This window comes from Hypanus sabinus, chromosome 31 (genome assembly GCF_030144855.1).
Source record: "Hypanus sabinus isolate sHypSab1 chromosome 31, sHypSab1.hap1, whole genome shotgun sequence".
NCBI classification, from domain to species: domain Eukaryota; kingdom Metazoa; phylum Chordata; class Chondrichthyes; order Myliobatiformes; family Dasyatidae; genus Hypanus; species Hypanus sabinus.
The window spans coordinates 36,133,982-36,160,205 of NC_082736.1; the positions used below are offsets into that span (position 1 = coordinate 36,133,982).

The window sequence follows — 26,224 nt, forward strand, 5'->3', positions numbered from 1 at the left end:
GTAGGTTGAGTGAGCTGGGGTTTTTCTCTTTGGAGAAAGAGGATTTTATGTATACACACGTTATGCGTCTGGAGTGCCCGTGGAGGCAGATACATTAGGGACATTTAATGGGGCAGCTCCATAGCATAGCAGTAAGCACAATACTTTACAGTGCCAACAACCCAGGTTCAATTCCTGCCACATTCTGTGAGGAGTTTGTATGTTCTCCCCGTGACCATGTGGGTTTCCTCCCAGGCCAGGCCACACCAGTCAGGTCAGTTGCCCCAAGATTAGGCTAGGGTGAAATTAGGGGACTGCACTGCATCTCTAAATAAATGAATAGGAGACTTGTAGGCAAATGGATGAAAGAAAAATGAACGGCTGTGAGCTGTGTAGGAGGGGTTAGATTATTTATCGGATAAGTTAAAAAGGTTGGCACAACAGGGGGCCTGTATTGGTTTGTGCTTTCTATGTAACCCCAACACAAGTTGAAGTGTCACACACACACACACGAAATGCAGGAGGTCAGACAGCATCAATGGCATCTGATGCAGGTCAGACAGCATCAATGGAGGGGAATAAACAGTGGGCGAACGTCGAGGTACAGTATTTATTGGGCCCAGGTTTGCAAAGCACTGTCTGCAAGGTTATTTTTAACCATTTATTGGTTACTTAATAAACAAACCAGAAATACAAATACAGTCATTATCAAACATAAAAACGGGCCTTGCGTGGCATTGCTCGGAGATGGTACTGTGCCCGCGAGACCAGAGAGCCAGACAGACAACAAGCTACTTCTATTCGTACTGAGTGCAGAGGACTTTCCCAAACCAGTAGGGTTGTCTCAGAAAATGTGGCATCTACTTATAACTCCACACCACCCCTTCAGTACCAGGCAGGTGGGTGTAAAATGTTCACTTGGTCTGTTCCAAATTAAACCTGTCGCTCTGTCTTTGAATAATCGAGGTTAGTAATCATCTGGGAGATTTCAGTTCAATTAAAGCAGGCAATAGAGGGATTTGTTTTCTAGGAGATCTTGATAACTGGAGGAACCCTCACACTGTTGAACGGGAAGTGAGGAACTTTTAACGCTCAGCCACGGTGGCCCCTGCTATGGACAGTGACGAGAACAAAGAGCCCACATCTCATCCAGAGTACCCAGGAATTGAATACACACACACACACACACACACAGCTGCCAACAACCCGGCTGTTTCCCTAAAAGACCATTGGTACCGCCAGAGGCGTTTTTCCACTGTTCACTTGCCAGCAAACTCTCGTAAAATGCAAATTCACACAAACACACAGCTGACACTGACGTACACACCAGGCAGGACACACAGACCCGACTTACACTGACACACTTGCAGATACATACATACACACACACACTGATTCTGACAGACACCCAAGGCGAGTTTTGTGACACTGATATTATGTCCCGCAGTGGAAAGCCACCTTGAACTGAGCGTTAACATCACCAACTGGCCAGACTGTAGGGGGCTGCCGTCGACAGGCAGGGGGAGAGCGAGCAGAGCTGACTGCATTCGACAGCGAGTAAGAGTCAGACTGAGTAAACCTGCTCTGGATCAACTGTAAAACACAACTACAGCCTCGGCAAGCTTAACAACTAGGGTGGGAGCAACACCGTCTGGGATAACACCGGCAAAATAATGACCTACTTTAGCAATTACCCACTCATCTCACCACAGACTTCTCTCACTTCCATTTCTTTAAAAAAAATGTGGTGCTGCACACTGATGTTTTCTAACGTACTGTGGTCACAATTACAATCAATTCGCTTGCCCCCATGATTGAGCAAAAGGAATAAAAAAACTTCTGAGAATATGCATCAGAAAGAGGCAAGGAGGAAGCAAGGAAGGGAAGATCATCTGTGATTAAATCATCAGTGGGGGGAACGCTGCCAGTGATCACTCAGGGAGTGTGGGAAGCCAGCCAAAGCAGTAGCTGATAGGGAACTGGAGAGAGGGGGAGAGGTCTGGCTGCAGATCCTGACCAGCCTGCCTAGTAGGATGGGTTTCAGGAGGTGAAAGGCCCTAACAGAATTGGAGAGCACATGGACAACTGAACTGGGAGCCCGGAGGACAGAGGGGTGTTTAATCAGTCACACTGGCTGCAATCACATGGCCAGTTGGCCCACAGAACAGAAATCCCTGGCAGAAGCCCCCACAAGAATCTCCCCAGTCCTCTACACTACTACTCTATAGGGCAAAGGGTTCTGTGCAGCTTGGAGCCAAGTTCACGAGCGATTCACTACAAAACCCCAGGTGTCTGCTCGGCTCATAGCCAGCCGTGCGCAGTTTGGGAAAGGACATTGGAATCCACTTCACTCCACCACTAGGTCAAAGCGTTCGGCCTCCTCGAAGGTGGCATTCATCTGCGCGGCCCACTCATCCAGCACCGACTTCTGTAAGGCAGGGCAAGGAATCGTATTAGCGACAAACGGTGGCACAGCAGGGCACACGCCATTAACACAGGAAGGGTGCGAGGGGCTTTCAAGAGGCCAGACAGGGTTCACCCGAGGATGAGGGGATTTCGGATAGGGGTTTATGAGATTATGGGGGGGGGGGGGCATAGATAGAGCAGAAAGTTCAGGGTCCTTTCCCCAAATGTTGAATGCTGGAGGTTCACCAAGATGCTGCCTGGTTTAGAGAGCACGTGCTATACCAAGAGCTTGGACAAACTTGAGTTGTTTTTCTGGAGTAACTGAAGCCGAGGGGAAACCTGATGAGATTTAAGATTATGAGAGGCATAGACAGAGTAGACAGGTAGTGTCTTTTCCCTCCAGGGTAAAATATTTAATGCCACAGATATTGAATATGAGAGGGGTAGATAGTCTTTCTCCCCAACACAAGAGAGCGTACATTAAAGGTAAGATGGTGAAAGTTTAAGAAAATGTGCCAGGAAAGTTTCTGTTTATGTAAGGAGAGAGAGGTAGGAGCCAGGTCAGGCGGTAGGGCTGGGATGGTGGCGGATATGGCACAATAGATGTGTTTAACAGGCTGTCTGAGAGGCCAATGGACAAACCAGGAATGGAAGCACACACAACGTTTCACCAGACCCAGGGCATCAGTCAGACTGCCGTCGGGAGTATTGAGATCAGTTTTGAGGTCCCTTGTCCGAGAAGGGGTGTGCTGGCGATTGAGGGGGCCTGGAGGGAATTCACACAAATGATTCTGGGATTGAAAGGGGAGCGTTTGAAGTCCGTGGGCCTGTACTCACTGGAGTTTAAAAGAACGAGGGTGGATTTGCCGAATGGTGAATTCGGAACCCACTGAATTGAGGGGTGGAGAGGGTGAGACAGCACGGGAGCGTAGTGGATAGTGCAACACTCTTCACATCTTTGGGCTGCGCTGGTTACCGACGCAAATGACAAATATCATTGCATGTTGCGAAGTGCAGTGCTGTGCAAACTGTTAGGCTCCCGAACTATACACGAGTGCCCAAGACTTTTGCACAGGGCTGTACGGGTGACAAATCAAGCTAATCTTTTAAGGTATCTATCTCCACTTCCAATGGTCTGGTCACCCCCCCACCCCCCAAACATCACCTCGGGTGGGGGGGGGGGGGCAGGGGACAGGGTTCAGAACTACTGAGACTCTTCCAACCTCTGCGAGCATTCCCAAAATACTTTACAAGTCTGGGGTGTGGTCTGGGGTTAGAAGATCTGCGTGCTGCTGAAGCTTTGCGACCTTGTGGGCATCCTGTTGTGAATCTACATAACTGAGGCATCAATACCCCTACTTGAGGCGAAAACATAGCTGCATAAACAAGGTTAGGTGCAGACAAAGGTGCCCCCAAACCACGAGGAGAGTCTCTGGATTGTCAGCTCTCGACATCTTGGGGGGTGGGGTGCAGGTTCTGCTCACTTATCTGCTACTCAAGAGTCCAACGTATGCGGATGCTCTGTGCTATCACGTGACAATAAAAGATTCACCACTTGACGTCTGGTATTGAGCCCGAATGAAAAATTCCCGACACTGGGCGAGAACTCAGGACGGGTAAAGTCCCAGCCAGTTCGGGAGGCTGGCGAGAGAAAGGACAGCTCCACTTGTCTTGTACAGTGAAGCGAGCTGTTCGCATCAAACCAAAGCGGACGTCACCCTTACGGACACCGCAGGGACGACAGCGGCTGGGTTGGGCACTGGGCCAACCGGTGTTGCCTGAGGGCGGATACAGAGCATTTTGCCGGAGTTATCCGAGGGGGAGATGGTTTTGCGAGTTTTTATATGGCAGATGGGAGCAGAATTTGAATCAGAGGGAGGGGGAGGGACCACTGATGAATCGAGGCAGTCCTGCCGTCACAGGCTGGACGACGGAGCGTGCGGCGGACTCACCTCAATCTCAACCACCTTCCGTTTCTGCTTCTTCTTCTTGGCGGCGGCAACACCAGGAATGGCGCCTGGCGACACGGGCGGGGCCGGCGGATTCTCCCTCAGGTTGGCGGGCTTCACCGGCGAGAAGTCCGGCATGGCCTCGACGGCCAAGAGCCTCTCGAAGCCGAAGAAGGAGCGGCGCGCCGGGTGCCACTGGTTGGGGGTGGAGGTGTCGGAGCCGTCACTCGCGTTTTCGGCCTGCGTGCCGAACGGGCTGAGCCGGCTGTAGGAACGCCGCACCTTCTGGGACATCACCGGGTCCCTGCCGCACAGCAGCATTTCAGGGTCCTCGGCGACAGGCAGCGAGGGAGCGGGCTCAGCCTCCACCCCCGACCCGGGGGAGACCTGGCACACGTTCTCCTTCACAGCCTCGGCATGGACCTGCGGGAGGGAGCAAACTGTCACCCCTGCTGCGGAACAGTGCGTTAGGGTGGGAGGGGGCGCTCACGACATTCGAGGCCGCTGACCACCTCCTCATCCAGAGACACGCGGAAGTCACCACCAGGCGAGGTTTAAGGCCGCGGAACGTTAGTTGCCACCAACATCCAGGCAGAACACGTTCAATATGCCACCAGCCTCTGCCTTCTTTCGGCAAAGCCAATTCTGAATCCGCACACCACGGCTAAGCTTCCCTGGATCCCACACCTCCCACCTTTCTGAATGAACTTATCGTGGAGAACCTTGTGGTACGACTTTCTAAAATCTGTATGCACCACACCCACCCCTCTAACTTCATCTACCTCTCCCCACCTCAGAGAATTCTATCAGGCTCGTGAGGCACAAAATGCCCTCGCAAAGCCGCAGAAACATGTTGCTATACAACTCCAGAGAATTCCAGTTAATCAGGAAAACAGCGGGATTCACTTCATTTAGCAGGGGCACTGTGCCGATTAATTGGGGCAGGAGACTGTTGTCGAAGAGTTTATAACTAGCATCAGAAACACACACTGGAGGTGCACTTGGGCACTACGCCGTGCTTAGAGCAAATGGCTTTTAAATAGCCTCAGTTACATGTACGTGTGCCCAAAAAGTAGTGATTTTTGGCACTGATGGTTGGCAAGAAGTAAGCAGCAAGATAACTCAGAGCTCTTTTTGCTCGCTGCGGTGACCAGTATTCAGGCTTGGAGGTGCCAGAAACAGCTGGGAATGATTTTGCTTCCTCAACAAGTTAAATACTCAGAAGAACTTGAAGGTATCAACACTCACTCTAAATGTTACAATGAAAATGGAGACTTGGAAAGCATTGTACAAAGACAGCTCATTATCTGCACTAGGTGTCTGCATTAGGTGTCGGAAAGAACACAGCAGCAGACACTGGATTCTTCCAATCAATCAATATCAGGAACTTACACAGTCTGATAGTACTGTAGACTTCTGGTAGTGTTCGAATTTGTTCTGTATTTCCTTTAAATACACTATTTGTTACTCAGTTAAACAGTAGTTTGCATATTTAAAAAAACACCATTTTAATTATTTCTATGAAACTTCAGCTAACTGGGATGAAATGCCCTGGTCCCAGTGTAACCTTTTCCATGCGGCTGGCTTCTTTCTGATCTACAGTTCCAGCTCAAACTACAGCCGGGCGCTTCAATAGCTGCCAGGAGCAGCCTGGAAGACGGGCGCCTTCGGGGACGACCCGATTCCTCGCTGAATGAAGCGTCGTGAAACATTGGGGCAGTGTGACTGTGGATCTTGATCGATTCTAGGTCGAGGTCTGTTGGGAAGTGTTTACACATGATTGCATGGCAAGGAGGGGTGGGGTGGCACAAGTGGGGGGGGAGGGTCGATGATTCTGCTGCTGATGCGTGGGGAGGAAGTGGGGGCTTTGGGGTTCTGCTATGACCATCATTCATTCTTTGGGGTTTCTTGTTTCGAGGATGTCTGTGATGAGTAAGAATCTCAGGTTGTATACCATATACATTCTCCGACATTAAACAGGACCATTTGATACCCGACTTCCTTTCAGACTTCTCTCCCCACCCCACCAAGCATAATGACCGTTGTGGACTGGAACCAGAGCTGGCAACGTGTCCTGCCTGCGAGTCAAAGGGTTAATCTTCACGCTCGCTTTGGACACAACAGAACATTGATTGCAACTGTGAGAATGGTGGGACAATGCTGACAAGTGACGATGGGTTCTGACCGGGGGGCTTGTCGTCATGCGGTGTATGGAGTTTATCCGCTATGGGTAATTTTGCGAGGTCTCACTAACGGACTGGTCAGATTGAGTGGAGGTGTGCTGCATCAAAGGAGAGCTTTGGGCAGTTTTCCAGGGTCTTGCTGTCAGGAACAGCGCCGTGGATCGGCAGGACGGGAGGTGTGCTGCAGCAAAGGAGAGCTTTGGGCAGCTTTCCAGGGTCTTGCTGTCGGGAACAGCGCCGTGGATCGGCAGGACGGGAGGTGTGCTGCAGCAAAGGAGAGCTTTGGGCAGCTTTCCAGGGTCTTGCTGTCGGGAACAGCGCCGTGGATCGGCAGGACGGGAGGTGTGCTGCAGTAAGAGGGCCACGTGCAAACCCAGGTGAGCATTTTAACGCTTGCCCCTTGTCCTGATAAACACAGCTTTGTTGTGCAAAGCAGATGATTGGAGCTTGTGTCTTTCTGTCTCATCAAACTGGATCCGAGGAAATATTGCACTTCAACGTAGATAAGTACAGAAACAAGCCGTTCAGCCCATCTAGTCCATGTAAAACGATTGTTCTGCCTCGTGCCATTGACCCACACCAGGATCACAGCCCTCCGGACCCCTCCCATTCAAAATTCTCTTGTGTTGTATTCAAACCTGCATCCAGCACGTCCACCGGAAGCTCATTCCACTCTCCCACCACTCTGAGTGAAGTCCCATCGTGTTCCCCTTAAACATTTCACCTTTCACCCTAACCTATGACCTCTAGTTGCCGCCCCACCCAGCCTCAGAGGAAAAAACCTGCTGGCACAATGCTCCAAATTGAGCCTCACCGACGCCTTACATTACTTCAGCAGATCAGCCCGACTCCACTTTCAAGGGTTTATGTATTCCCAGATCTGTTTTGCAGCCACTGGGACCAACCGTGGACCGGGTCAGGGAGGGGAGGGGTGTATACTCACCGGAGGGCTGCGCCTTGGGACTGTGGATGTGCCTGGAGGGAGCTGGACAAGACAAGAGTTTGGTTAGTTTCATCCATTATATAACCAGTTCACGAGTAAAACGGCAGGGCAATAGTCCTGCAGCTGCTCCTGTGGGAATTCACTAGTGATTTTGGTGACACGCCACATCTCCTCAAACTCAGCGAATTTTGCCACTGGATACTTCCTAAGACGGTGAGGAACCTTAACTGGCCATGCCACAGCAGAAGTGGAAATTTGTTTTAAACATCTCCAGGCTCTGTGGTTTGTGGAGAGATCGCTCAGCTCAAAGTGACCCAGCCCCTGACCACCACTCCTACTAAGAAAATACTTTGCGGGCCGAAGGGCCTGAGCTGTGCTGCAGGTTTTTCTAAAAGCAAATTCGAGAAAATCTGCAGATGCTGGAGGAACTGAGCAGGTCAAGCAGCATCTCTGGAGAAGGGTGAACAGCAGACATTTCAGCCTGAGACCCTTCAGCAGTGAGGGAAGGAAGTGGTGGGAGAGGGGGACGGACGGGTGAAGTGAAAAGCTGGCAGTTGATTGGTGGAAGAGGTAAAGAGCCGGGGAAGGGGGAATCTGGTAGGAGAGGACAGGAGGAGGAGGAGCAGGGAGTGCAGGTAAGGAGGTACGGTGAGAGAGCACAATGCAGAATCCCCGTTCCAGTCTACAGCTCAGCAGGATGCAGATGGAAACCGTGGAGAGCATCCTGACTGTTTGCACCACCCTCTGCCGGATCAGGACAAGCTGCAGAGGGTCGTGACCTCGGCCAGCACCGTCGTGGGTACGTCTCCCCAGCGTCAGGGACACCTTCGAAAGGCAGCACCCTTCATTATGGACCCCAACGACTCCTGAAGACACACAATGTTTCAGGAACAGCCCCTTCTCCTCCACCATCAGATTTTGAAACAGACAATGAACCCCTGAACACCACCTGGCTGTTCTGCTCGTCTTTTGCTCTCTCTCTCTATATATATATATATATATATATATATATAAAAAATTGCAATTTATGGCTTTTTTAAAATACTGTCACAGAAATATAATGACAAAGTTTGTCATGGAAAAATTCACAAGGATTTTACTGGGACTGGAGGGCTCCATCAGGGAGGAGGCTACGTAACATCCGCGTCAGGACCACCAGACTCAAATAATTACTTTCCCCACAAGCAGAAGGGCTAATAAACACCTCCACCCACTAACCCACCCCTCCGCACCCCCAACCACCACTACTTTATCATTTTCTGTCAGTCACCCTATGTAGAGACACTCCTGAGCCTAGTGTCGCTTTATGAACATACAATCAATTTGTGTATACAAGCTACCTTATGTACTACGCTTTTTCGTTAGTATTGTGTTCTTTATCTTATTTGCACCATTGGAGAGGGTTCAGAGAAGGTTCACAAGAATGCTTCCAGGTATGAAAGGGTTACTGTATGGGGAAAGTCCAGCAGCCCTTGGGCTGTATTCCCTGGAGTTCAGGAGAATGAGGGGGGATCTCATTGAAACACTCTGAATGTTAAGAGGTCTGAACAGATTAGATATGGCAAAATTATTTCCCATGGCAGGGTATTCTAGGACAAGAGGGCACAACTTCAGGATTAAAGGACGTCCATTTAGAACTGAGATGCTGAGAAATTTACAAATTTACAAGAACTTTAGTCAGAGGGTGGTAAATCTGTGGAATTTGTTGCCACGAGCGGCTGTGGAGGCCAAGTCATTGGGTGTATTTAAGGCAGAGATCGATAGGTTCATGATTAGCCCAGGGTATGAAAGAGAATGGACAGAAAGCAGGGGAGTGGGGATGATTGGAAGAATTGGATCAGCCCATGATTAAATAGTGGAGCAGATTCAATGGGCCGAATGGCCTACTTCTGCTCCCATCTCTTATGGTGTTTCTTTGTGCTGCATCAGATCCAGAGTAACAATTATTTTGTTCACCTTTAAACCTGTGTACATTAAACAATCTGGACTGGGACAGCTTCCCCCAAGAGCGACGGAGCCTGAGGGGTAACTTTGCAGAGATGTATGAAAGATCACAAAGTGCGCTCGTCAGGTGAATGATCACAATCTTCATCGTCAGTGTAGGGGAGTCTATAACCAGAGGGCACAGGTCGAAGGCAGCTGAGGAGACAGCCCGGGGTTACAGAGCCATATCGGACAGAGGCACGTCCTCCGATTTGAGGGGTTATTAGACCATCCGAGAGGACCACAACCACATTGAGAGCTCGCGTGCCTCAACGACCCGGAGAGCTGTGTTGGCTGGAGTCAGGGCACTACGCTTTGGCTCTGGGTCGGGTCACCCATGTCAGACAGGTCAAAGAGTAGAGATCGGACTAAGAGTGGTCCTCCATGTTCAGGGCTAACAACCCTGACCGGTCAAACAAGACTGTTACAGAAACGGCAAAGAAGAACCTATACCCCAGTGCGAAGGTATGGGCAGGGAAAGATGGAGGGCCTTCACTGCTGCCCTGAACACCAGCAAGTATTGATCCACACCTATCTGAACTATTCCCTATAGCCGGCGGCCAGCTCACGTCCCTCCAAGCCAGGGGTTCCAACCTGGGGTCCATGCCGCCCTGCTTAATGGTGTTGGCCCGTAGCATGAAAAAGTCTGGAATGTCCGCTCTATCCCGGACATGGATAGGAAAGGTTTCCAGAGACATGGGACAATTGAGGGCAAATGGGGCTAGCTTAGATGGACCAAAGGGCCTGTACCTCTGCTGTCTGGCAAATTGAACGGTTGTCTAGATCAAGTAGTTTAATTCAGAAACACCAGCTACTGGACTGTGAGCGAATAAGAAAGGAGAAGATCTGCTGGAGGAACTCTACAGGTTGAAAAGCATCTGCAGAGGAGATGAACGGGACTGAGGAGACGGATCTCCCTGCCTGAGGAGACAGCCACCGGTCTTGTCCGATGGGCGAGCCGGGGTGGGGGCCAAATGGTCTCCAATTGCTGCTACCACACTCAGCCGAAAGCTAGAGCACGTGGGTTAAAGGTGAGGGCAGAAAGGTTGAAATTGGGCAACACATTCCTCCCCACGTTGGCACGTGGGGCAAACTGGCAGGGTAAGTGGAAGAGGGCGGGTAGGATAACATTTAGTAGACAGTAGAGATGTGGATCCAAACATGGCTACGGGGTCTAGGTCAGACTATGGTCGGCACAGACCAAAGGCCTGTTTCTGTCTGGTGTGACTAACTCTGCGCACGTCTCCTCAGCTGCAGCGACCGTCAACCCCCTCCTTCACCTCGACGTCGGGCAGCCAGTCCAGAGCAACATCAGACCAAAACGTCAGTCTGACATCACTGAAGCAAAATGATAATTCAGTCTATGACATACTTAAAATAAAATTACCCCAGGCACAGCTGCTGGCTCGTTTCCCCCCACCCACCCCAAAAAAGACGCACATAAGCATTCTCCACTTACATTTTTCTGAGGCTTGATCTTCTTCAAAACGATGGAGCGTTTGACAGCTGGAACCTGCATAAAAATCAGCTCAGTCACAAGAAGCTTCAGCACAGGTCAGGCTGCCTCCCAGCTCCCCCTCCGCTGAACACAGGCTAACGCACACCTTCCTGCAACAAATTCTATCTCCCCCAGTTCAAGACAACACAAAACGCACAAGCTCGAGATTAAAAGGGAAGTGGTTTTCCCCAAAGTGAACACTCTTGCACACTTATGTTCTTGATGTTATTGGAGTATAAAGTTGCATTGTTTGCTGTGTAACCAAAACTATGTAGTCAGCTTTGTATTTGCTATGTATGTATCCAATTTAGTAGGAGAATGAAATCTCTGTATTGTCTCTGTACTATTGAACACATCAGTGACTTAAGAATGTAGCCAAATAAGAAGATAATGGTGTGTTAATGAGAGGTTAGCTAAGAGATGACTGTGGCCAGGGATGAGGTAACACATGGCCCAAAAAGTAGATTAGAACATGATTAAGTTAATGGGTAGAAACAATATTGGGAAGTCGGGAGCTGATGTACTGGTGATATGCAACTGTAGACCGATTGGATATGCTAATGCAACTAAACCAGGAGATTGCTATAAAAAAATGCTATGTACAAGGAATGGCGGGCAATCAGCGACTAGCTCACTGACTGTCTCAGCTTTGATTTGCAAATTAAAGTTTAACACTTCTCGAAGAATCTTCTGTGTCTCCTGGTCGTTTGTGGGGCACGAGAATGTTTATCATTTAATTATTGTTATTGGATTGGCACACATGTATTCTGACAATTAACTTATCAAAGTTTACTCCGCTGTGCGCTGAACTGGGGGTGCGGCCGAGAGCCTCCTCTGGGAGCCCACGTAACGGTCAGCAAGTCGTGTTAATCACAAGCACAGGTCAGGCTGCTTCCCCCCTCCACTATACACCACACACCTCCTGGCAAGAACTGTTATCGCCTTTTAGTTCCCCCAGTTCTTCAGAGCAAGAGAAAAGTACAAGCAATGATTAAATTGAACTATCATTTTCAAAATAAAACAGTGGGATTATTACAAAAACTAGCATAGAACCGAAAGGATGAATGGCCACTTTGTGTCATGTGGAAGGGTGGGAAGTTTTTGCAAAGGACTGCATGAATTTTAATTTATTTAGCTGCGTATTTAGAGATGCAATACTAACAGGTTCTCCCGGCCCAGTTGTACAATTACATACGTGTCCATTTAACCTACTAACCCATACATCTTTGGCGTGTGGAAGGAAACGCACATGGTCACCGGGTGAATGTACAAACTCCTTTCAGACAGGCGACGGAATCAAACCCAGGACACAGTGCTGTAAAACATTACACTGACCACCGCTCCACCAGGCCACCCCAATGTTCTTAATTACCCTAATGACAGATACCAATTTAAATACCTCAAAAAATAGAATCACTTACAGTGATTCATTTATTTTTCATACATATATTGGAACGTACAGTGAAATGTGTCGTTTGCATTAACAGCCAACACAACCTCGGGATGTACTGGGGGCAGCCCACAAGGTCCGTCACACATTCAGGCACCAGCATACGCTCAGTGGCCACTTTATTAGGTACACCCGCTTTTTACTGCAAATACCTAATCAGCCAATCACGTGGCAGCAACTCCCTGCATAAAAGCATGCCAACATGGTCAAGAGGTTCAGTTGTTGTTCAGATCAATTAGAATGGGGGAAGAAATGTGATCTTAGTGACTTTGACTGCGGAATGATTGTTGGTGCCAGATGGGGTGGTTTGAGTATCTCAGAAACCGTTGATCCCCTGGGATTTTCACGCACAACCGTCTCTCGAGATTACAGAGAATGGTGTAAAAAACAAAAAAAACATCCAGTGAGGGGCAGATCTGTGAGCAAAAACGCCTCATTAACGAGAGAGGTCGGAGGAGAGTGGCCAGACTGGTTCAAGCTGACAGGAAGGTGACAGTAACGCAAACAACCAACTGACCGTTACAACAGAGGTGTGCAAAAGAGCATCTCTGAACACACAACACGTCGACCCTTGAAGTGGATGGGCTGCAGAAGAGAACACGAGGATCAGGCTATACGATTACGTTTGAGATCACTCAACATACCAAGCGTTACACTCACCGATACTTCTTCACTCCCTGTTGCTGATCTTCTCCTTGCTGCTGAGGACACACCTGAAAAACGGGCAGGGTTAAATCATCACCGTGGGCTTGTGCAGCCACTGCCGTCGCATAGAACAATCACAATTTATCCCCATGGGCAAATGCGATCCCGTCACCCCACCCCACCACTCCCCACTCTCTCATCCTGCCCCGGCCACTTTTCTGTGTCCTGTCGCACGATGTGGGCAATCGTGGCCTTTCCATGATCCTGGGCAAATGTTTCTACAGAAATGCACTGTCATTGCCTTCTTCGGGGCAGTGCCTTTATGAGGTGGATGCCCCCAGCCATCTTCAACACGTTGGAGACTGTCTGCCTGGCGTCAGCGGTCAGCTTGTGACCTGCACCGGCTGCTTCATATGACCACCCACCACCTGATCCCAGGGCTTCACATGACCCTGATCGGGGGCTAAGCAGGTGCTACCCCTTGCCCAAGGGTGACCTGCAGGCTAGCGGAGGGAAGGAGCACCTCACACCTCCTCAGGTAGAGACGCATCTCCGCCCTGCCTCACGAATTATTTTATTTTATGATAACCTTGCCAGTAACCTTATACGGTCTTATTTTACAGAGGCTCCTCGGTAGTGTAGCAGGTTAAAGTGGCACTATTACAGCCCGGGGCATCGGAGTTTGGAGATCAAATCCGATGCAGAAGCATGTACTGTGTGACCCTGCGTGTCTCCTCCCACAGTCCAAAGACGTACCGGTTAGCAGGTTAATCGGTCCCGTGATTAGGCCAGGGTTAAATCGGGAGTTGTGGGCGTTGCGGCTCATTGGGCCACACTGTCTCGCTAAATAAACACACATCTCACACTTCATGTCAACATGCCAATCTTCAGGCTGCGCTATATCTGTAAAAATTTCCCAGTGTTCTAGTCGACAAACCAAATCACCTCAAACTCCTAACGAAATATAGCCGCCGTCTTGCCTTCTTTATAATTACATCGATACCTTGGGTCCAGGTTAGATCCTCAGAGATCTTGACACCCAGGAACTTGAAACTGCTCATTCTCTCCACTTCTGATCCCTCTATGAGGACTGGTCAATGTTTCCTTGTCTTGCCCTTCCTGAAGTCCACAATCAGCTCTTTGGTCTTATTGACGTTGAGTGCAAGGTTGATGCTGTAACATCACTCAACCAGCTAGTATATCTCGCTCCTGTATGCCCTCTGTCACCACCTGAGATTCTACCAACAACAGTTGTGTCATCAGCAAATTTATAGATGGTATTTGAGCTAAGCCTAGCCACACAGTCATGTGTATAGAGAGTAGAGCAGAGCAGTGGGCTAAGCACACATCCCTGAGGTGCGCCAGTGTTGATGGTCAGCGAGGATCCAATTTCAGAGGGAAATAGAGGCCCAGGTTCTGCAACTTCTCAATCAGGATTGTGGGAATGATGGTGTTAAATGCTGAGCCATGGTCAATGAACTCTGCAAAATGCCACAGATCCTGATGTAGGTGTTTGTGTTGCCCAGGTGATCCAAGACTATGTGGAGAAGCATTGAGATTGTGTCTGCCATTAACCTATTGTGGCGATAGGCAAATTGCAATGAGTCCAGGTCCTTGCTGATGCAGGAGTTCAGTCTAGTCATGACCAACCTCTCAAAGCATCACTGTCATCACTCACGTCACTGTTGATGTGAGTGCTACCAGGTGATGGTCATTAAGGCAGCCCACACTATTCGTCTTAGGCACTGGTATAATTGATGCCTTTCTGAAGCAAGTGGGAACTTCCGCCCGTAGCAGTGAGAGGTTGAAAATGTCCTTGAATACTCCCGCTAGTTGGTTGGCACAGGTTTTCAGAGCCTTACCAGGTACTCCATCGGGACCTTCACCTTGTAAGTGTTCACCCTCCAGAAAGACGGTCTAACATCGGCCTCTGAGACGGAGATCACCGGGTCAGCAGGTGCAGCAGAGATCCTCACAGCTGTAGTTGTATTCTCCCTTTCAGAGCGTGCATAGAAGGCCTTGGGTTCATCTGGTAGTGAAGCATCGCTGCCATTCGTACTATTGGGTTTCGCTTTGTAGAAAGTATTGTCTTGCAAACCCTGCCAGAGTTGTCATACATCTGATGTCGCCTCCAACCTCGTTTGAAATGGTCTCTTCACTCTTGAAACAGACCTGCGCAAATCATAACTGGTTTTCTGGTACAGGCCTGGATTGTCATGCATCCAATGTCGCCTCTCTCTTGAAATGGCCCCTGCCAGTCATACCTGACACAGAACTGGGTCGCCAGACTGAAAATGCCACAGATCCTGCCCTCGGCAGATGACAGACCTCCTGGTTCATCCACGACTTTTGGCTTGGGAATGTACAGCAAGTTTTTGTAGGCACACACTCATCCACCCAGGTTTTAATGAAGTCGGTAACAACTGCAGTATACCCATCCAGGTTCGAAGATGAATCCCTGAATACAGTCCAGTCCACCGATTCAAACCAGTCCTGTGCTTCCCTTGTCCAGACCTTCTTGGTCCTCATTGCTGGTGCTGCAGTCTTCAGTCTCTGCCTATACTCGGAGTAGAGGCCTGTCCCAAAGAATTACAATATGCTGACTATAATTCATGTTTTTCCCTTCTATTACACACTGCTGGCACAGAGTAAACAGCTTTCCCAACAAGGCAGGCAGCGTCTACGGAGCTGACATTTTGTGCCGAGACCCTTCTTCAGGACCAAGATTTCATGACATACGTTGGTGGTAGTAAACCCGACTCTGAATCAGAACGTTTATCATCACTGATGCAAATTGGGAAGCTCATTGCTTCACAGTGCAACACTCAAAAACAATTTACTATAAGTGATAACAAGAAACATAAAAACAATGCAAAGGAGAGGGAGGTAGCGTTTGTTCACGGACCCTTCGGAAATCCGATTGCGGAAGGGAAAACGTCGAGTGTGTGTCTTCAGGCTCCTGTACCTCCTCCCCGATGGTGGCAAAGGGAAGAGGGCATGACCCGGGTGGTGCGGGTCCTTAGTGAGGGATGCCAGCTTTTGAAGATGTTGGGAAGGCTGGTGCCCATGGCGGAGCTGGCCAAGCTGGGGGCCTCGCTCATGAGAATCTGACTTTATGCAAACTCCCCTGCGCAGCTTTTAAATTATCTTTCAATGTTCCACGGATGCCCAGTTATGACTAGACTCTCGCGCACATTTCATCAGACCTGGGGTCCCTCAGTTACTGGTAGGGAGTCCATGGGAGGAAACAAAAAGGTTGGGGACCCCTGCTCCAGAGGGCAGGCCACATAGTTTAGTGGTACAATGCCAAAGTCATGAAAAGACACCTTACTCAGAGCTCTGTCATGGCCAAATGTTTCCATAGCAGCAGAGGATACACACATCCTCATAATGACTGATCCTCCTCCTTAACATCACCCCACCACCAATTTTCTAATTATGGCTTCTCTCTCCGAGGCTATCGCCCGGTAGCACTCACATCGACAGTGATGAAGTGCTTTGAGAGGTTGGTCTTGACTAGACAGACAAACAGACTTTATTGATCCCAAGGGAAATTGGGTTTCGTTACAGCCGCGCCAGCCAAGAATAGTGTAGAAATATAGCAATGTAAACCCATAAATAATTAAATAAAGTCAATCATGCCTGAACTCCTGCTTCAGCAAGGACCTGGACCCACTGCAATTTGCCTATCACCACAATAGGTCAATGGCAGACACAATCTCAATGGCTCCCCACATGGCTTTAGACCACCTGGACAAACACCTACATCAGGATGCTGTTCATCGACTATAGCTCAGCATTTAATACCATCATTCCCACAATCCTGACTGAGAAATTGCAGAACCTGGGCCTCTGCACCTCCCTCTGCAATTGGATCCTTGAGTTCCTATCTGGAAGTCCACAGTCTGTGTGGATTGGTGATAACATATCCTCTTCGCTGACGATCAACACCGGTGCACCTCAGGGCTGTGTGCTTAGTCCACTGTTCTACTCTCTGTATACACATGACTGTGGGGTTAGGCATAGCTCAGATACCATCTATAAATTTGCTGACGATACAACCATTGTTGGTAGAATCTCAGGTGGTGACGAGAGGGCGTACAGGAGTGAGATATGCCAACTGGTGGAATGGTGCCGCGGCAACAACCTGGCACTCAACAAGGATAAGACTAAGGAACACATACTAATCCACATAGAGGGTTCAGAAGTGGAGAGAGAGAGCAATTTCAAGTTCCTGGGTGTCAACATCTCTGAGGAACTAACCTGGCCCCAACATTTTAAAGCAGCTACAAAGACAGAAGCTATATTTCATTAGGAGATCGAGGATATGCATGTCACCAAAGACACTTGCAAATTTTCATTGACTACATCACTGGCTGGCCTGAGGAGGCTGGGGGGGGGGGGGGGGTGGCTACTGTACAGGGTTGAAATAAAATGCAGAGAGTTGTAAACTCAGTCAGCTCCATCACGGGCACCAGCCTCGTAGTGTCCAGGACATCTTCAAGGAGCGATGCCTCAGAAAGGCAGACTCCATCATTAAGGACCCCCATCACCCAGGACATGCCCTCTTCTCATTGCTACCGTCAGGAAGGAGGTGCCTGAAGACACACACTCAGTGATTCAGGAACAGCTTCTTCCCCTCTACCATCAGGGAGGAGGTACAGGAGCCTGAAGGCACACACTCAACGATTCAGCAACAGCTTCTTCCCCTCTGCCATCAGGGAGGGGATACAGGAGCCTGAAGACACAGTGTCAGCGATTCAGGAACAGCTTCTTCCCCTCTGCCATCAGGGAGGAGGTACAGGAGCCTGAAGACACACACTCAGCGATTCAGGAACAGCTTCTTCCCCTCTGCCATCAGGGAGGAGGTACAGGAGCCTGAAGACACAGACTCAACGATTCAGGAACAGCTTCTTCCCCTCTGCCATTAGGGAGGAGGTACAGGAGCCTGAAGACACACACTCAGCGATTCAGGAACAGCTTCTTCCCCTCCGCCATCAGGGAGGGGATACAGGAGCCTGAAGACACACACTCAGCGATTCAGGAATAGCTTCTTCCCCTCTGCCATCAGGGAGGAGGTACAGGAGCCTGAAGACACACACTCAACGATTCAGGAACAGCTTCTGCCATCAGGGAGGAGGTACAGGAGCCTGAAGACACACACTCAGTGATTCAGGAACAGCTTCTTCCCCTCTGCCATCAGGGAGGAGGTACAGGAGCCTGAAGACACACACTCAGCGATTCAGGAACAGCTTCTTCCCCTCTGCCATCAGGGAGTGGGTACAGGAGCCTGAAGACACACACTCAACGATTCAGGAACAGCTTCTTCCCCTCTGCCATCAGGGAGGAGGTACAGGAGCCTGAAGACACACACCCAGAGATTCAGGAACAGCTTCTTCCCCTCTGCCATCAAGGAGTGGGTACAGGAGCCTGAAGACACACACTCAGCGATTCAGGAACAGCTTCTTCCCCTCTGCCATCAGGGAGGAGGTACAGGAGCCTGAAGACACACACTCAGTGATTCAGGAACAGCTTCTTCCCCTCTGCCATCAGGGAGTGGGTACAGGAGCCTGAAGAGACACACTCAGTGATTCAGGAACAGCTTCTTCCCCTCTGCCATCAGGGAGGAGGTACAGGAGCCTGAAGACACACACTCAGCGATTCAGGAACAGCTTCTTCCCCTCTGCCATCAGGGAGGAGGTACAGGAGCCTGAAGACACACACTCAGTGATTCAGGAACAGCTTCTTCCCCTCTGCCATCAGGGAGGAGGTATAGGAGCCTGAAGACACACACTCAGCGATTCAGGAACAGCTTCTTCCCCTCTGCCATCAGGGAGGAGGTACAGGAGCCTGAAGACACACACCCAGAGATTCAGGAACAGCTTCTTCCCCTCTGCCATCAAGGAGTGGGTACAGGAGCCTGAAGAGACACACTCAGCGATTCAGGAACAGCTTCTTCCCCTCTGCTGTCAGATTTCTGAATGGACATTGAACCCGTGAACACTACCTCGCTACTTTTTTATTTCTATTTTGCACTACTTGTTTAGTTTAACTATTTAATATATATATCTCTCTATATCACGTTTTTTCTATGGTTTACGTGTGGCCTTGCACTGCTGCTGCGAAGTTAACTAATTCCTGGCGATTATTAAACCTGAAGCCATTCAGGAGCCCGATGGTCCAGTGAAACCCGGTCCTGATGAAGGGTCTGGGCCTGAAACGTCCACTCTGTATCCCCTCCATGGAACCGCCTGGCCTGGCCTGGCCTGCCCAGTTCCCCCGGCCCCAGCGACCAGCTCTGCGCCGCCACCCGGCCCATCCCCTGCTGCTGGCCCAGGGGAGCGGCCTCACTCACCTCCGGCATGACCCTTCTTGCCCAGCGCCGCCATTTCAGGCCCGAATACCGCGCTCGTGTCTGGAAACGGCATTCAAATCGCCCGCCGCCGCTTCTGACTGGCTGCTCGCCATCCCGCCTTCGCTTCCGATTGGTCAATCCTTCTGTCAAATAGACATATTCCGGTAATTGGCCTCTTCCGTCAGCGTTCCTATTTACGATTGGTCCACGTACACGTCAGTTACCCCTTCAGCCACGGCGACTCCCGAATGGAGGATAGTCCCACCCATCCCATCACCTTGGCGTCTATTGGATTGATAGCCTGTCAATTTCCCTGTCACAGGCAAACCGGCCTCGCTATTGGATAGTTTTGCAGAGCTGAGCCCGTCCCCCATCCCGATATGAAAATAGTGCCGTAGCTTCACTGTAAATAACATTAGTTGTTTTTTTTAAAAAGGTTTATTATCATTGTAATGAATTTTGTTGCTTTTAAGGCAGTGATACAGTACAAAACGTAAAAAAGTTCTAAATATGTCTGTTTTGCTCAAAAACGTTCTCAGTAAATCACAGGGAAAGGCTGAATAGGTGAAGACATTGCCCAGCGTGTGGGAGATTGAGGGGAGATTTGACAGAGGTATGCAAAATTATGAGGGGTATAGAGAGGGTAAATGCAGGCAGGCTTTTTCCACCGAGGTTGGGTGGGACTCCAACCAGAAGTCATGGGTTAAGGGTGAAAGGTGAATTACTTAATCAATAACTTATCAGTGTGGCCAGTGTGTTGCTAAATGATTAAGAGGGAGCAGGCAGTGAGATTAATGAATACCCTGCCACCGAGGTCCTGTCATTAGGACAGCGAGCTGTGCACTACATGCATTTTGAATTATCTTTTATTAAAACATTAATCTATTTTGTATTCTGTGTGTGATTTGTCTTGTGGGCGCACCATGGTCCGGAGGGACGTTGTTTCGCTTGGTTGTATACCTGTACAGTCGGATAAACTTGAAATTGAACAATCTCCCTCTTATGATCTTCCACTTTATCGCCTGCCAGCGCTGCACTTCCTCTGTGGCTGTTCCACTTTATTCTGCATTCTGTTACCGTTCCCCATCAACACACTGTGCAAAGATTTGATCTGTATGAACGGTACAGTATCAGAGTCAGATTTAATATCACCGGGACATGTTGTGAAATTTGTTGTCTTTATGGCAGCAATACAATGAAAAAAAGTGAACTGCAGCAAATATATATATAGTCAAATAAGTAGTGAAGAAAAAGAAATTAAAAAACAAACAGTGAGGTAGAGTTCACGGGTTCAATGTCCATTCAGAAATCAGATGGCAGAGGGGAAGAAGCTGTTCCTGAATCACTAAGTGTGTGTCTTCAGGCTCCTGTACCACCTCCCTGATGGCAGAGGGGAAGAAGCTGATCCTGAATCACTGAGTGTGTGTCTTCAGGCTCCTGTACTGCCTCCCTGATGGCGGAGGGGAAGAAGCTGTTCCTGAATCACTGAGTGTGTGTCTTCAGACTCCTGTACCTCCTCCCTGATGGCAGAGGGGAAGAAGCTGTTCCTGAATCTCTGGGTGTGTGTCTTCAGGCTCCTGTACCCCCTCCCTGATGGCGGAGGGGAAGAAGCTGTTCCTGAATCGTTGAGTGTGTGTCTTCAGGCTCCTGTACCTCCTCCCTGATGGCAGAGGGGAAGAAGCTGTTCCTGAATCGCTGAGTGTGTGTCTTCAGGCTCCTGTACCCCCTCCCTGATGGTATCAATGAGGACAAGGCATGCAACACACACAAAACGCTGAAGGAGATCAGGATGCTGAGGGTCCTTCATTGGAGACAAGCTTTTCACTGTATAGGAGCAGAATTAGGCCATTTGGCCCATTGAATCTGCTCTGCCAATTCATCACGGCTGATCCAATTTTCCTCTCAGCCCAAATCACCTGCCTTCTCCCCGTATCCCTTCATGCCCTGACCAGTCAAGAATCGATCAACGTCTGCCTTAATTATACATAAAGACCTGGCCTCCACAGCTGCCTGTGGCAAAGAATTCCACACACTCACCACCCTCTGGCTAAAGAAATTCATCATCATCTCCATTCTAAAAGAATGCCCCTCTATTCCGAGGCTGTGTCCTCTGGTCCTAGACTCCCCCACTACAGGAAACATCCTCTCCACATCCACTCTATCTGTGTCCTCTGGTCCTAGACTCCCCCACTATAGGAAACATTCTCTCCACATCCACCCTATCTGTGTCCTCTGGTCCTAGACTCCCCCACTGTAGGAAACATCCTCTCCACATCCACTCTATCTGTGTCCTCTGGTCCTAGACTCCCCCACTATAGGAAACATCCTCTCCACATCCACTCTATCTGTGTCCTCTGGTCCTAGACTCCCCCACTGTAGGAAACATCCTCTCCACATCCACTCTATCTGTGTCCTCTGGACCTAGACTCCCCCACTATAGGAAATATCCTCTCCACATCCACTCTATCTGTGTCCTCTGGTCCTAGACTCCCCCACTATAGGAAACATCCTCTCCACATCCACTCTATCTGTGTCCTCAGGCCTCGGACTCCCCCACTACAGGAAACATCCTCTCCACATCCATTCTATCTGTGTCCTCTGGTCCTAGACTCCCCCACTACAGGAAACATCCTCTCCACATCCACTCTATCTGTGTCCTCTGGTCCTAGACTCCCCCACTATAGGAAACATCCTCTCCACATCCACCCTATCTGTGTCCTCTGGTCCTAGACTCCCCCACTATAGGAAATATCCTCTCCACATCCTCTCTATCTGTGTCCTCTGGTCCTAGACTCCCCCACTGTAGGAAACATCCTCTCCACATCCACTCTATCTGTGTCCTCTGGTCCTAGACTCCCCCACTATAGGAAACATCCTCTCCACATCCATTCTATCTGTGTCCTCTGGTCCTAGACTCCCCCACTACAGGAAACATCCTCTCCACATCCACTCTATCTGTGTCCTCTGGTCCTAGACTCCCCCACTATAGGAAACATCCTCTCCACATCCACCCTATCTGTGTCCTCTGGTCCTAGACTCCCCCACTGTAGGAAACATCCTCTCCACATCCACTCTATCTCTGTCCTCTGGACCTAGACTCCCCCACTATAGGAAATATCCTCTCCACATCCACTCTATCTGTGTCCTCTGGTCCTAGACTCCCCCACTATAGGAAACATCCTCTCCACATCCACTCTATCTGTGTCCTCTGGACCTAGACTCCCCCACTATAGGAAATATCCTCTCCACATCCACTCTATCTGTGTCCTCTGGTCCTAGACTCCCCCACTATAGGAAACATCCTCTCCACATCCACTCTATCTGTGTCCTCTGGCCTCGGACTCCCCCACTACAGGAAACATCCTCTCCACGTCCTCTCTATCTGTGTCCTCTGGTCCTAGACTCCCCCACTACAGGAAACATCCTCTCCACATCCTCTCTATCTGTGTCCTCTGGTCCTAGACTCCTCCACTACAGGAAACATCCTCTGCACATCTACTCTATCTGTTTCCTCTGGTCCTAGACTCCACCACTATAGGAAACATCCTCTCCACATCCACTCTATCTGTGTCCTCTGGTCATAGACTCCCCCACTATAGGAAACATCCTCTCCACATCCACTCTATCTGTGTCCTCTGGTCCTAGACTCCCCCACTGTAGGAAACATCCTCTCCACATCCACTCTATCTGTGTCCTCTGGACCTAGACTCCCCCACTATAGGAAATATCCTCTCCACATCCACTCTATCTGTGTCCTCTGGTCCTAGACTCCCCCACTATAGGAAACATCCTCTCCACATCCACTCTATCTGTGTCCTCAGGCCTCGGACTCCCCCACTACAGGAAACATCCTCTCTATCTGTGTCCTCTGGTCCTAGACTCCCCCACTGTAGGAAACATCCTCTCCACATCCACTCTATCTGTGTCCTCTGGTCCTAGACTCTCCCACTATAGGAAACATCCTCTCCACATCCATTCTATCTGTGTCCTCTGGTCCTAGACTCCCCCACTACAGGAAACATCCTCTCCACATCCACTCTATCTGTGTCCTCTGGTCCTAGACTCCCCCACTATAGGAAACATCCTCTCCACATCCACCCTATCTGTGTCCTCTGGTCCTAGACTCCCCCACTGTAGGAAACATCCTCTCCACATCCACTCTATCTCTGTCCTCTGGACCTAGACTCCCCCACTATAGGAAATATCCTCTCCACATCCACTCTATCTGTGTCCTCTGGTCCTAGACTCCCCCACTATAGGAAACATCCTCTCCACATCCACTCTATCTGTGTCCTCTGGACCTAGACTCCCCCACTATAGGAAATATCCTCTCCACATCCACTCTATCTGTGTCCTCTGGTCCTAGACTCCCCCACTATAGGAAACATCCTCTCCACATCCACTCTATCTGTGTCCTCTGGCCTCGGACTCCCCCACTACAGGAAACATCCTCTCCACGTCCTCTCTATCTGTGTCCTCTGGTCCTAGACTCCCCCACTACAGGAAACATCCTCTCCACATCCTCTCTATCTGTGTCCTCTGGTCCTAGACTCCTCCACTACAGGAAACATCCTCTGCACATCTACTCTATCTGTTTCCTCTGGTCCTAGACTCCACCACTATAGGAAACATCCTCTCCACATCCACTCTATCTGTGTCCTCTGGTCCTAGACTCCCCCACTGTAGGAAATATCCTCTCCACATCCACTCTATCTGTGTCCTCTGGTCCTAGACTCCCCCACTATAGGAAACATCCTCACCACATCCACTCTACCTGTGTCCTCTGGTCTTAGACTCCCCCACTATAGGAAACATCCTCCTCATATCCACTCTATCAAGGTCTTTCCATGTTCAATAGGTTTCAATGATGTCCCACCTCATACATCTGAATTCCAGTGAGCAGAGGCCCAGAACAATCACTCTTCATATGATAATCCTTTTAACCCTGGAATCATTTTCCTTTGAATCCTCTCCAGTGTCAGCACATCCTTTCTAAGATAGCGGCCCAAAACTGCTCACAATACTCCAAGTGAAGCCTCACCAGTGCTTTATAAAGACTCAACATTACATCCTTGCTGTTATATCTTAGTCCTCTTGAAATGAATGCTCACATCGCATTTGCCTTCCGCTCCACAGACTCGACCTGCAAGTTAACCTTTGGGGAATCCTGCACGAGGACTCACAATCCCTTTGCTGCTCAGATTTTTGAATTCGCTCTCCATTTGGGCACCTTGGTACATGTGACAATTAGAAACCAATAATCCAAATGAAACAATGTACAGGGAGGAGGTCAAACACCTAGAGAACTGGTGCAGCAACAACAACTTGATGCTTAATGTCACCAAAACCAAGGAGATGATCGTCGATTTCAGACGGTCTCAGCCTGAGCACACACCCCTCAGCATCAGCGGCTCCACAGTGGAGAGAGTGGAAAACATCAAGTTCCTTGGGGTGCAGATCTCGGACAATCTCTCCTGGTCCAGGAATACCACTGGGATTGTGAAACGGGCCCAGCAGAGATTGCACTTTCTGAGGAAGCTTAAACAAGCCTCACTCCCCACTAACATCTTAACTACATTCTACAGAGGCGTGGTTGAGTGTGTGCTGACCTTTTGCATCACAACCTGGTACTCCAGCTGCAGTGCTGCCGACAAAAAAGCCTTGCAGAAGGGAGCAGAGAAGGTTATTGGGGTCTCCCTACCTTCTGTCCAAGACTTCTGTCAGAGTCGCTGCCTCCAGAAGACTCGGTACATCATTAAAGACCCCTCACACCCTCTCCATGAACTGTTACAGGAGCATGTGACACAAACCACAAGGCTACTAAATAGCTTCCTCCCACAGGCAGTCAGACGGCTAAATTGCTGCTTACCTGACTTGGCTTTGGACACTTTTAACTTGCACTGGACACTTATAACTTGATTTTAACTGACATGTGGCTGTTGTGTTTTACTATTTATTGTTGTGTTTACTATTTATTGTTATGATTGCACTTGCCTCTGGGAAACGCTGTCTCATTCTGTCCTGCAGAGCTGATGTATGGTTGGAATGACAATAAAGTTTTTGAATCTTGAATCTTGAACCTGCACAAGTCACCAAAACAGTGCTATGTCTATTAGTGGGCTTCGGCCCTCTCTTCCCCCCCATTCCTGATGAAGGGTCTTGGCATGAAACGTTGGCTACTCTTTTTTCACGGACCCTGCCTGACCTGCTGAGTTCGTCCAGCATTGTGTACGTATTTGCTGTTCGTGGGGTCTTGCTTTGCACAGAGAGCCCCGGCAGACATTACCGTTGAGCAGGGAGTTTCTCCCACCCAATCCCTCTGGACCTGTCAGTCTGTTTTCAGCTCCATCTTGCGGCTATTGCACAGGATGGAAGTAAACTGCAGAGAGTTGTGCTCCACCATGGGCTCTGCCCTCCAGGACACCTTGAAGGAGCGATGCCTCAAAAACGTAGCGTCAATTATTACGGACCTCCATCACCCAGGACATGCCCTGTTCTCATTGATGCTATCAACGATTCAGGAACAGCCTCTGCCATCCGATTTCTGAATGGAGATTGAACCCATGAACACCCCTCACTACATTTTTTCTTTTGTTATTCTCTTTTTGCGTATATGTTTCTTATTGCAACATAGTTTATATTCTCTATTGTAATGTACGGCTGCCTCAAAACAACAGATTTCACGAAATACGTCCGTTTTTATGTAAATAAAACCTGATCTGATTCTGTTGTGGTGGAGGGCCTAGGAACTAAAATACCTCGGCCACTTTGCTTCCCGAGGGCAGGGCGGGAGGGAAGGGGACGGCGGCTGGACATCAACGTCATCAGTTTGC

At 49.4% G+C, this 26,224-nt stretch overlaps 1 protein-coding gene across 1 annotated transcript; it reads right to left on the reverse strand.

The window, feature by feature from the left end:
• Positions 1-598: 598 nt before the first annotated feature.
• On the reverse strand, positions 599-19,474 carry cdca5 (cell division cycle associated 5). The gene is made up of 6 exons (XM_059954870.1): positions 19,392-19,474; positions 13,052-13,104; positions 10,903-10,956; positions 7,461-7,502; positions 4,338-4,757; positions 599-2,407 (listed from the first exon to the last, which is right to left on the reverse strand). Exons 1-6 carry the CDS (start codon positions 19,462-19,464, stop codon positions 2,327-2,329), a joined length of 723 nt encoding a protein of 240 aa, XP_059810853.1. The 5' UTR covers positions 19,465-19,474; the 3' UTR covers positions 599-2,326.
• Positions 19,475-26,224: the final 6,750 nt, after the last annotated feature.

Bases quoted from the DNA above. Each gene is read 5' to 3' on its own strand.
- cdca5 (XM_059954870.1), bottom strand. From the start codon at position 19,464: ATGCCGTTTCCAGACACGAGCGCGGTATTCGGGCCTGAAATGGCGGCG. The intron at 10,957-13,051 runs GTGAGTGTAACG...ATTTTTATGCAG, and splicing joins CAGGGAGTGAAGAAGTATCG to GTTCCAGCTGTCAAACGCTC. The intron at 4,758-7,460 runs GTGAGTATACAC...TCCCTCCCGCAG, and splicing joins TCCCAAGGCGCAGCCCTCCG to GTCCATGCCGAGGCTGTGAA.